The sequence below is a fragment of the Gordionus sp. m RMFG-2023 genome, chromosome 3 (assembly GCF_954871325.1).
Source record: "Gordionus sp. m RMFG-2023 chromosome 3, tfGorSpeb1-WG-v2, whole genome shotgun sequence".
In the NCBI taxonomy this organism is placed as follows: domain Eukaryota; kingdom Metazoa; phylum Nematomorpha; class Gordioida; order Chordodea; family Parachordodidae; genus Gordionus; species Gordionus sp. m RMFG-2023.
The window spans coordinates 31,639,160-31,652,462 of NC_088777.1; the positions used below are offsets into that span (position 1 = coordinate 31,639,160).

At 25.5% G+C, this 13,303-nt stretch overlaps 1 protein-coding gene across 2 annotated transcripts in view; it reads left to right on the top strand.

Moving 5' to 3' along the window:
* LOC135925637 (rab11 family-interacting protein 4A-like) overlaps nt 1-13,001 on the top strand; it is a 37,041-nt gene extending 24,040 nt beyond the window's left edge. Inside the window, exons 8-10 of one of the 2 annotated variants that reach the window (XM_065461016.1) lie at nt 5,332-5,556; nt 5,864-6,097; nt 11,478-13,001. In XM_065461016.1, the coding sequence (XP_065317088.1) occupies nt 5,332-5,556; nt 5,864-6,097; nt 11,478-11,615 (597 nt within the window). In that variant the 3' untranslated portion in view covers nt 11,616-13,001. The remainder of the gene's footprint in view (nt 1-5,331; nt 5,557-5,863; nt 6,098-11,477) is intronic. The other variant, XM_065461015.1, reaches the window with a different exon arrangement.
* The last annotated feature ends 302 nt before the right edge of the window (nt 13,002-13,303 follow it).

Sequence of the window (13,303 nt, forward strand, 5' to 3'; positions counted from 1 at the left end):
TTTTTATTTATTTTTTTAAAAATTTTTATGGTCGATGTTTAGCAAATTAGTTTGTTATCCGATATTTCTTATCATAAAATTATTTTTCCACTTTCAAGATTTGGCGCAAAATTAAAATTTTATCAAAGGGAATAGTAAAAATTTAAATATTTAATCTTATATATAATCATTTATAATTTCTAGATCATTGTCAAAATATGCCCAAAAATATTTACCAAAAAAAATATAAATGCTTGATTAAAAATTAAGATGGCAATATGATGAGCCTTATTAAACTTATTGCAGATTCTAGCCTGTTCTTAAAATGTATATACAAGATAATGAAGAAAGAAGAAGTGAGAAAAAAATTAAGGGATTAAAATCTAAATTATATTAAAATCTGTTATCATATAATAACATAAATATTCTTATTGAAACCATGAAAAATATGGTTATAAAAAAAATTCAAAAGGAGATTGAATTCAACAGGTGCTATTCAATTATAGATGATGGCACATATGATGTATCGAAATCAGAAGCAATAGCTTTGATAGTGAGATATGTTGAAAATAGCGAGACACCTAAGCCCGTTGAAAGGCTGATTAGACATTTATTGTACGGGAAATACAACGGGCCTCGATATTAAAAAGAATATAATATCCAAGCTTGGCTCCATGAATCTACCCCTCGAATTCCTAGTGGGGCAAAGCTATGATGGCACCTCAAACATGAGTGGAAGAATTAATGGAGTGCAGGCTTTGATTAGAGCGGAGGCGCCAAAGGCAGCTATTTGGTGCTATATCGATTAAATTTAATAGTTGTTCAATTATGCCAATCAGCAAAAGAGCTGCGAAATGTCTTGGGAATATTAGACGAAATTTACGTATATTTTAATGGTGTTAAAAGATATAAAGTGCTCAAAACATGTCAGAGTGATTTACTGACAAAATCACATAGATTTTTACGCATCAAGAATACCACTCGGTAATATTATCTTAATTGTTTCGATATATAATGTTTATTTTATATTTATAGAAGCTGGCTAACATCATATAAGGCCATTGTAAATTTTTTCCTACTTTATGATGCTTTGAGGGCAGCTTTGGCAAATTTAAAGGATTCTGAAGATCCTGCCACTTCCACTATGGCTAGTGCTCTAGTCTATAGAATAGAAAAATTTGATTTTATTTTATCACTATGTGTTTTGGATAAAATATTGTTGATAACAAGCTTGGCTTGTACAAAATTGCAAACCATTTCGAAGGATATAGGGTTTGCAATAAATCAAATTCAATTGGCAAAAGATTGCCTGATTAATATGAGAAGTATAATTTAAATTATTATCTTTTATTATTTTATAATCCTAAAATTGATAATAACACTGAATTTTTGGATGTCTTTTCAAAGGCCCAAGATTTTATGAAGAAGAGAAATTTACCTTTTGATTTTGAAAGTTCAAGACTTCAAACATTACAATCCAAAAAGGAGAGGTATATATATATATACTTTCATCATTAAATATAATATTTTATTTTAGCTTTAAAATCAGTGTGTTTTATGCTGCACTTGATTTAATTATTTTGCAGTTTAGTGAAAGATTTAACGATGAATCGATAAAATTTTTGAGTCAAACATAATTTTTTACTCCAGAGGGAATGGCGGAAAAGGCAATTGTTAAAGATGATATCAAGGATATCTGTGAATTTTATCAATTAAATACAAGTCAAGTTTTTGAGGAAATGTTGATGTTTAGAAATATTTATAAAATGGCTAAAACGGGGGACGTAATTATTACTCGAGACCTAGAGATTAAAGAAGATTTGTCAGATTCTGAGAATTGTAAATTTATTTAATTAAAATATTTTTACAAATACATTATTTAGCTTCTTCTGATGATGATAATAATTCTGAGATGAATGATTCAGACTGGAGAAACTATTCATTTATTTTACCTTATCGTCTGCTTATAAATTTTTCTGCTTTCCCAAATTTAACAATTTTATATAAATATTTATTAACTATTCCTACTACATCATGTACTGCCGAAAGGGTCATGAGTAAAATTAAAACAAGACTTCGTAGTGTCATGAAAGATCCATTTCTTAATTGATTTAACCATTTTATCAATGGAAAATAATTTATTTAAACAATTAAATATTGATGAAATTATAAATTCTTTTGCTTTCTCTTCCCCTAATTTATCTAAATTATTAATTTAAAAATAATATTTTTAAAGCATATATTTTTTACATTATATTTATATTATAATAAATATTGATGCAATAAAAATTATTTTTGAAATTTATAGGTGTCAAAAAATAATTTACAATAAGAAGGGGGGGGGGGTGGGGGGGGGGGTACTTTAGGGGGTATTCTGCTTCTATCCCTCAAAAAGTGTAGGGGTCACTGGGTCTGGCTATGTTTGCAAAAACAAATTTCAGGCTAATGTCTTAATTTAAAATTAAAAAAATTTCCAAGTATCTCTATTTTAAATTTTATTCAATATGATTTCTATCACAAATTTAAATTTTATTATAAATATAAAATTAAATTTAAGACATTATTATTAAATTACAATAGAAATAAATGGCAAAATTTTGGGAAAGTTGCATGGGACGTGGTTTTTTGATCAGGCCTAGCTGTGTCTGCAAAACAAAATTTTGAGGCCAATGTATAGCCCATATTTAAAATTCAAAAATTTTGAAACATCTTACCCAATGTGATCCCTATCACAAATTTAAATTTTAATATTTCTAATACCCTTAATGCTCACGGGTTATATTGCAATAATTTTACCTCTTTTTCTCCTAAATTTTATTATAAAGCATATTTAGTACCATATGCACAAACTAACTAATTACCCCTCAACCCCGTCATTCTTAACGGGTTATTAGCTAGTAAAAATAGAAAGGAACACTTAAAGTTTTATTTTTTTTAAATTTTATTAAAAAATAATATACCAATTTTATTATTTATACTTTAAATAAAAGAATTATTTTAAATATGGCTTCTGAATTATGGAAATATTTTGATAAAGAATTTTGCAAAATGCGTTATCTGCGGAATTCTAATTTCACAGGGAGGAACAATGAAAAATTTATTTAATACAACAAATAATCGGAAACATTTAAAGCTATTCCATCAAACGGAATTCGAAAAGCTAGTATAAAAAAAACGAGAAATATTAGAAAAAACAAATCAAATTTAAAAAAAAAGAGCCCTGAGAGTCAGCCATTCTTAATAACTAATATTTGTAAATATTCTGATCCTTTGCCTGAAAATCTAGAGGCTCTTATATTTATTTTAAAAAATCTAATATATTATAATTTTATATGTTAAATATTACAATTTTATAAATTAACATAAAATGATAAATTATTATATTTATTTTATCTTTTATAATATAATTTTTTAAAATTATCGTTGAAATTAGTTTTTTTATTTATTTACTACATGGTTTAAAGAGTTCTGCAGATTTGTTAAAAAAAGAGAGGAAAATTGGGGTTTAAAATGACAAGAGATATGATGGGAATCGCCAGATGAGTTTTATTGAAAAATTTAAAATCCCCAATGGCTTTATTTGGTCCAATCGGAATGAATAAAAGTTGTTCATAAAAGGAATTATTATTGATGAAGTAGCGTGTATAAGGAAATATTACCATGGTCAATTTTGCTGCTGATTATTTTAAATTTGAGATCAAGATCAGTAGAATATATTATTATAGCTAAACAATTTTTTATAAAGTTGTAAATGGAATTATGTTTGTCGTTAGGTTTTATTAATTGGAAAAGGAAAATTATTAAAGATTCACAGGACATTTAAATAACAAAAATTATCATTGACATTTGCCATAAGCTTATTTATAAAATCTAGCACCATGTTTCTAGACCTTTTGAGGATATGGTCAAGAGTAGGTGGTTTTTTTGCTTTGAAAATCCCATCATTTGGGAGAGGAATGGGAAGTTTGATCGTAATTTAAGGATAGATGCGAATCCGGTAAAATTTTTGATAGTTCGATTCGGGTTCGGTTTAAGGTTATAAAAAAATAGGTGGGTTCGGTTCAGGGAAATATTTTTGAACCCGGGTTTGGTTCCGGGTTTAATAATTTTTTAATTTATAAAAAAATTCTATATTTAAATCATAATTGAAAAACTAGACATAAATTTAGTATAAAAAATAAATTTTTTAATTTATAGGCAAAATATAGCTAAAAATACAAGGCATAGTCATGTATCAATTTTATAAATTTTATTTGGACGTATTTCTTTAAATTAACAATTATCCAATATAATAATTTTTACTATGACTTGTTCACTTTCATTTTTCTCTAATTAATAATCTTTGAGAATAAGTTAAAAATTTAAAATAAATGGCATAAATGAATTTATGTTTAAAATTTATTAACACTCCAATAGGAATCTTTGAGAATAAATTTTAAAAAATTTAAAAATGGAGTAAATGAATTAAGTTGTTTAAAATTTATTAACACTTCATTTAAATGAAATCTGAAAATATTATAAAATCTCAAAAATTATTATATTTTTATTTACAATTATACAAATATCTTATATGATTTTAAAAAATACACTGAACCCGGTTGAACCCGGGTTCAAATAAAATTCCCGGGTTTGCTTCGGGGCTTTGAAAATTTTTAAAAGGGGTTCAGGTTCGGTTCGGGTCCAGATTTTTTTCCCAAAAACCCCGGTTTTCTTTATCGGGTTCGGTTCGAATCCCTGGGTATGGAAGATAACTCTGTCAATATAATGCTTATCTATCTTTATATTTGGGCAACGATTATTAACTATGCCATGCACATAAAGTGTGTTGGATACTTAGGCTAGTATTTTATAAACAAAATTTTCCAGATATTTTGAGACAAAAAAATAATGAAGAATTTTTGGGAGGAAAATATTTATATAAAAATATATTTTAAATATGATGTATATGTAGTATTTCTCTACAGTAGAAGTTTATAGGAATGTAGTATCAGGCAATAGTGTTTCAGGTTAATAATTCGTATAGTATCTTACAAAATTATCTGAAATTTAAAGAGTTGGTAAGGATAATCAATATTTTATATTACAATTAATGTTTATATAGTTCTAGATCATGAAATAAGTTTCTCAGGTTGAGTAGACAATGGAGTTTTGAATTGTTTAACAGGATCTTTAGGCATGGATAAACCTAGTTGACACAAAAATATTACAATTTACTATTTATTATTTTTTAGCTATTAAGAAAATTTGTTTATTAAGTTGAATTTTTTTAAATTTTAAATTTTTTTTTATAGTTATCGATAACTTTTTGGTTTAGGCAAAATTTAATTAAAAATTTTTTTTATTTCAAAAAAGTATATGCAAGATAGTACTCAATCGCTTTTACACCTAAAACGGGAGTTAACAAACATTCTCGGCTTTGAATCTAGTTTCGATGAAATTTCTGGTAATTCTAAGAATAGTGAATGCGCTAAAAATATTTACAATGGATTTCTCGCGAACGATAAAGACGAAGAAGAAAACAAATCTCCAGAACTCATTATGCTTCAATTGAAGGAGATAGTTTCCAAAATCAAAAATGTATAAAATATAATTTTTTCGAAAAATTAAAATAATTGGGCCATGCTCAGGCTTTAAAAATAAATAAAAAATTTTTGGATAGACCACTATTTTTAATTAAAAATATAGGGACGAAATACCTATTTTCTGATGGCATAAAGCTATTACATTCATCTATTGATTAAAAACGTTAGAACATGATCAAATTTTATATAAAACATCGTTTTATTTAATTATATAATTCTTCTACTAGTATTTCCTGAAGAGTTTCATTCGCAACCCTTAGGTTTTTCGTTAATGTCTCCTTTATTTAAATTTTTAAAAAAAGGAAAAAGAGAAAGTGAAAACTCAAAAACAAGAGATAATGCTCAATATAATGGACAAAAATAATAATAACCATCACGACATAAACGATATTTTGAGTTTCAAGAACGGTAATTTTGACCCCACTTTCCTGGAGAACACTAATGGCCAAAGCAATGAAATGCATTATGCTAATCTGGAGAGTGAATTAAAAAATTCCCTAAAAAATAATATTTCGATGGATATGGAGACAAATGATGTAAAATAAAAATAACACATTACTTAAATATTTTTATCATGTATAACCTAAGATATATGTCGGGGCATCTTATTACTAAAATGGAAAATAGAAACGATTTTTTTTTATATTTAAAGTTTTTTATCGAAACTTTCATAAAAAATACATTATTTATATAAAATAATTAAAATATCAAAGATAGTTAATATAATGCAAATATAATATATATAAAAGTTATTCAACATTCTTAACAGAGACCTGTAGAGGTACCATTTGCAGGGCCCTGATATTTAAAATTTTTTTTGGCCCGGCCCAGTTTTTTTTAAAAAAAATTTTCAGCCCAGCCCGGATTTTTTTTCAAAAATTATTTTCGGCCCAGCCGGTCCTGGGTTTTATATTTTTAGATCCAGCCAGGATTTTTTAAATTTTCAGGCCCAGCCTTGGTATTTTTTTTTAAAAAAAAATCAGACCCCGCCCGGGTATATTTATAAAATTAAAATATCAGGTCTCTGATTTTTAACAACCTTAACCTAACTTTTCTGTGATTAATTATTGTTAACAGTCCTATCACTTATCAGCTATTTTTTAATGTATGGAGAATAATTTCAATTATTAAGAGGAAACTCTTTAACGTTTATTACGATTAAACTGGAAATATGTTATAACACAAGACCACAAATCCGTCATAATAACACTCTAAGGTCAGAATCGCACTCACAATTGGCAGTACCACGCGGAATTGTGTTTATAAAATGTTAGAACTTCTTCAAATCGCGGGGACATTTATTGCTCTCGTTATTATCATTAATATCCCTCATCTTATACAATGCTAGTTTCACATTGAGCTTTAGTCTGAAGTAAAGTCGTTTAATTGCTCCTTCTCATAACGAATTTAAGTGTCTGGCGGTTAATTATCTTTTTCTAAATATTCCATATTAGATAAGATAGTTAAATAAATAAGATTGAATAATTTAATATGATATTTCCTTTGTTAAAATTGTCAGAATTATCTTCCATTAACCTATTCTTATATTGTCCATTGAAGCAGTAATTTATTGATTTCCTTTAATGTCAAAGTATCTTCTTTTTTTCTTCAATATTATTAATTCAAATTAATATATTTAACTAGCGTCTTAGGCTAATTTCATATGCTAATCTTTTAAATGTAAAATAAACATAACAGGTTTAAAATTTACCGGGCTTATACTTAAACGATTGTAAAACACGAATCATTCGTTTTATTGATTTTTCAGCATAAAGAAAACTGATTGTTCTTGTCTCAAGCATTAAAGATAGGATAATTCAAAGAATATATATCAAGGCGAGATCTAATAAAAATCATTAGCTTTCTAATTGGGTTGACAACCGGTTAGATTTTTAACTGTTAGATTCATTAAAATTTTTGAAATGCGTATAAAGACAAACATAATTATTCCAAAGTGTTTTTACGAATACTGCTAGACACCTATCTTATAAGTAATTTTCCTATCTTCAGCAAATAATTCAAAGCCTTTTGATTGTATTGGATTGGCTATATAAACTAAATTGTGTTAACAAAATGATTAAGACAAGTAACACCTTTTATAGAATCGGATACCACGAATCCTTGACAGTGATAAAACAATGCCGAGATACAATAGTTGGATATAGTATATAAATACGCGTTGCCACTCCAGATTTTTTTATAGTTATAATACTGGCACCATCGTCTCAATTTTATTGTAAAAAACTGTATAAACTCCTGTGGGTTTAAAAAGATTAAATAAGGTATTAACTATCCCCCCAGCATCTCACGGTTCCAATTCAATTATGTTTAAATATATATAAAATTTATGTATATATATTTTATAATGTTTATTTTATGATAAACAAAAATAAATAATATGCGAAAATATTATTAAAAAATTTAAATTTTTGGAAAGGACAGACTATAAATCAAATGCAATAATTTTAAAAATAATTAAATTATCGCGTATTTGATAATTCAAAAAAAAATAATTGCACTCATCTTTTAATTAAAATTTTAAATTTATGCAGTTTTACCCTTGATGGCGCAGGGTGTCGAATTAAACCGAACTATCAAGTTATAATTTTCCTAACCGTCTATGAACCGTTATAATAAAAATTCAGGTTACTCAGGGAATCACGGGGAAATTTTTGATATTATTATTTATTTATTTTTTAAATATTTATATAATAAATAAATGATCATCTGCATTTTGGTGGAAATTTTTATCACAATTCATTAATTTTACAATAAAACAGAGTATATTTAAAAATTTAAAAAAATTTGTGGAAAAAGGTTAATATTTCAAAAAAGAAAGTTATTTTTAGATTTAAAAGTAAGCACTTGTTTAATTTGGGCATCGTTAGGTTTAAAATTGAAATTGAATGACCCATAAAATTAAATATAATTTAATTGATACTCTTAAATATAATATTGTTTTCAGTTATTATAATTTTATAAAATTGTATCGCTCAAATTATTAAAATACCAAATTAGACAATTTATAGCTAAATTGTTAAAATTAAAATATGACTTCATTCTACCAGACCAAACAAAAAAAAATTTTGTTAAATTTAAAAAATAAATAAATAAAATAAATAAAAAAAAATAATGTTAAAAATTTCCCCGTGATTCAGTGAGTTACCAAAATTTTAAAGGAGAGAACCGAATTGTTAAAAATAGTTTCGAATCTATTTAAGCCGGTTCATAACGTGTTATAAATTATATTCATTTATTAATGATACCATAATTTAAAATATTTAGGAAATAGGTAGTTCATATTTAGACGCAGTTATGTTACTTAATTTATTATTTTCTTATTCATACTTTATAATAAAATAAATAAATTCAACTTATTTTCTATAATTTTTGTTTAGTTTTTATCAGAGTTGTTAAACGCTATTTTTAAAAGTAGCGCGCTACCGTAATAGCTATTTGTCAAAAAAAGTAGCGCGCTACCGCTTTCGCTATTTGTCAAAAAAAGTAGCGCGCTATTAGCTACTTTTGAGCTACTTTTATAAAAAAAAATTTAGAAACAAATGAAACAAATTTTTTTTATTTTTTTTTTGCTTATAATGTAAATGTATAATAAATAATATATAAAAATCAACATTTATAAATATAAAAATATAGTTAGTTTAGATTATAAAAAAATAAGCAATATAAATAAATATTTATTTTAATTTGTTGCATTTTAATAATAATATCATTTCAATATTATCATCCCCAAGTCTAGAGCTACGATCAGAAAGTATAAGCTTTCCTTTACTAAATAATCTCTCGACACTAGCACTTGAGGGCAAGGGGGGTATTAAATTTCATATATAAATTTTTAATATATGAAAAATTATCAAAAATATTTATCTCAATATTTTTTGATTGAAAAAAAAGATCAATTGGATTTTCTATTAAATCATCTTTAATTTCAAAAAAATTATTTGAGGATGTCTTCGTGGTAGATACTCGGCAATCTCTGTTTGTTGGAGTAAGATTATTCAGCTTCGCCATTAGCCTATCTTATTTATAATTTGATATAAATTATGATAATCATAATATTACTAAAATATGTGTGTATTTAGTTAATAAAAATTCTATAAATAATGTGAAATATTAAAATACTAAATATTTTATAGATTAAATAATAACCATTCCATTCTGATAAAAATCATAACTTAAAATAAATATTATAAATAAATTTGTGATATAACCTAAATGACTTCAGGTAGTTAGACCCATTATCAGTAACCATCTTGCAAACTTTATTATGAATCCTAAAAGACTTGTGGATGTCAATAATTTTATTTGCAAGTACGTCATATGTCTGGCATCCTATAATCCTTTTAAGGGCTAAGGCTACAGATCTTCTTTTTAAAGTCCTAGGGTCTAACCAATGGCCTGTGATTCCCAAATAAGCTCTAAAAATATTTAATCAGATCAATTTATAAATATAAATAAGTTTTTACCTTCTGTTATGTGTCCAACTATCTGCCGTGGTACATACATAAGATATATATGATAACTCTACTATTAGAGCATCTTTCATCACTTTGAAGTTGTCGGCTATTTTATTCATAAGTGTCTGGCGACATAAAACTGTTGTGCCAGGGGATAAAGTTTTAATCATCAGAGGAAATGATGGATTATCAACCAAAGACACTGGCTGAACTGTGTCAATAATAAAATCAACAATAACTTTATCAACCAATTTTTATGAAATATTGGCATGTTTATTATCAGTTAATTTGGTTTGGATAGTATGTCTTTTTGAATGAAGATTCTCCTATACCAAATTTTTTTATATGTTTCTTTATTTCCTTATAGCAATTGGCGTGAACAGTCTAATAAAATAAATAATATTATAATGTAAAAATAACAATTTACCTTTAGGTGTTTCTTCAGGTTATAGCTACTCGATTGATTTGATGATATATTTTTTTTACATTTTAAGCACATGAATTTGAATCCAGATTTTGTTTAATATTTATTTTAAAAATTTTTTCAAATTTAGGGAATGGAAAAACGTTATTAGAGCTATTAAGTACATTTTCTTCCATTGAATCTTCCATATCTGAATCACTTTCAAGGATTTGGATATCCATGGACGATGCCATTTTAGATTATTAACACAGATTGAAAATATAAATTAAAAATTGAAAATATATTTAAATTTCAAAATTAAATAATAAATTATAAAAATTATAATTAATTATGATATTATATTTAAATTTTCATGTTTATACTTACATTCATTATATTTTTTAAAAGTAGCGAAGTAGCGCGCTACTTAGCTACTTTTAAAAAAAGTAGCGCGCTAAAAAATTAAATAATTTAAAAAAAGTAGCGGCTATTAGCTATAGCTACCAAAAAAGATAGCGCGCTGTAGCGCGTTAACAACTCTGGTTTTTATTATAAATGTTTTTATTAGATTATAAGGAATCAATTAAAATGAATTCAAAACTTATAAAAATTGGAACGAACCGATATAAATTTTTTCAAGATAACATGAACGGTACCATTAGGTTTTAAAATTTAAAACGGCATTGGAACTGAACCGTTATACACCCTACTTGGCGCGACCTTAATAAAATCACGCTAGGAAGAACGGATTTTCATGACAGCTAGAGTTGGATATACTCGTTTTAGTAGTGTAAATCATTATTATATTCGGTTATAATGAAAATTAAACTGAGTTATGTCATATTTCCCCGTCGAATTCTCTCTGATTAGTTAATACTTTATATTATAAGATATGAATTTAAGAAAATAGATTTTTTGAAAGGAAGAAGAATTAAGGAAATACATTTAATTGAGCGAAAAAGAGAAAATTTAAATTGAGACGAAGAAAATACGTAATTTCGTGAAATGTTTAATCTTTATATTAAATATTTTTTTAAGATTATGGAACGAAAGATCACAGAATCGCTAACCATCAAATTAGAGAAAGAAAATCGAAGATTGAAAGCTTATATTGATAATTTGCTATTGATTATACTAGAAACCCACCCATCCATGCTAGAGATTAAAATCTGCTAAAAAAATAAACTGAAATTTTTTTAAGATACGAAATTTATATATCCTTCTTTTAAATTAAACAAAAAATAATAATATAAAATGCTATCAAATTAAAAATGAGGAATATCTCGAACTCTCCCATTCATTTTTTAAAAAATTAAATTATCCTATATTTTTAAAATGTGAGTCACTTAAAATTCTAATCATTTTTTGCTGCTAGAAAATTATTGGCGGTGATTATAGAAAAAAAGGGTCATACATTTTTACCATTTTTCGTTGCTTCTTTTTATGGGATATTACTATTATTAGAATTAAAATAATAGTTATCTATTGATTTTGTCTCTAATATCTCTTAAATAGTAAGTATTTAAAATTACTTTATTTTAAACAATTTTCGTTACATCACTGAGATCCATAATTTTAAATAACCTTTTCTAAATACCCCCCCCCCCCCGGCTTCCTTCCCATAATAAATTAACCTTATCAACATGCATCTTTCAAAAGTCATTTGTATTTATTATAATATAAGATAACTGAACTGCTCAAAATAACACCTACATTTTAAAAAATGATTATTTTGGAATTAGAAAGCCCTATCCTAAATTATATGATTTAATATCCTAATTTACTATTTTTTCACATAAATTAGGTGTGCGTAGGAGTGTTCATTATGCTTAATTTTAAAGGGTTGGTTAATTGTATGTTCTAACACAAACATATTTAATATAAAACTTTATGTATTGTTTATTACACTTAACCTATCTATAAAATTCAATATCTAAATTAAAATAATAGTGTTAAAAAACACAAAAATTGCATTCCTTCATAATTTCCCAATCTTATGATAATTTTTCTTACAATACTATTATATATTTTTTAAACCCTCCACCATTATTACTAAATTTTTTTGTTTAATTTGAATGAGGAAATCCCTATAACTATATTTAAGTTTACTTGTTTACATATATTTGGTCACACTACTAATTTTGCAATTAAACTTGTATAGTTTACTTATATAATATTCGTATTTTAATTATCCTAAAGTTATATATTTGAAAACATTATCTAATTTTGTACCTTCAAAAATCAAGATTAAAATTGCCCCCCCCCCTCTTCACACAAAGTGGGCTTTATTTAAACTTATTTAAATGCATCCATTATATTATCTTATCCACCAGCACCACAATAAATTTTAACTGATACATATTTGAATAAATATAAATAATTCAAGTAATTTTTAATATATTTATATTAATACAATTTTTAATATACTCAGTTATCAATCATGGAATTTTCTTAAATTCTCATTTTATGATGGTAGAAAGGTCATGCAAATTGTAACTACTTTATTCGTTTTTTTTCTGTTTTATTTTCTACGATGTTTTTTTAAAATTTTTTATGACGATATCTATATTATCCAACATGGTGTTTACCTATAAAAAAAAATACTATTATTTTAAAAATAAACTATCCAAAAAGTTTGCTTCATATAAAGTATATTTTTTAAATTTATTATTAGGGTGCATGTTTTAAAATAAACAAAATAATGCATAACCACACATACTATAATATATAATTAATCAAAAAAATACATAAACTATGATTTAGCAATATAATATAATTTCGTGTTATCGTTTATTTGAAAAGTAATTACACTGTGTCCCAAATTTGTTTTGGCAATAAGTATGTCAATTCTAAAAATAATTTGC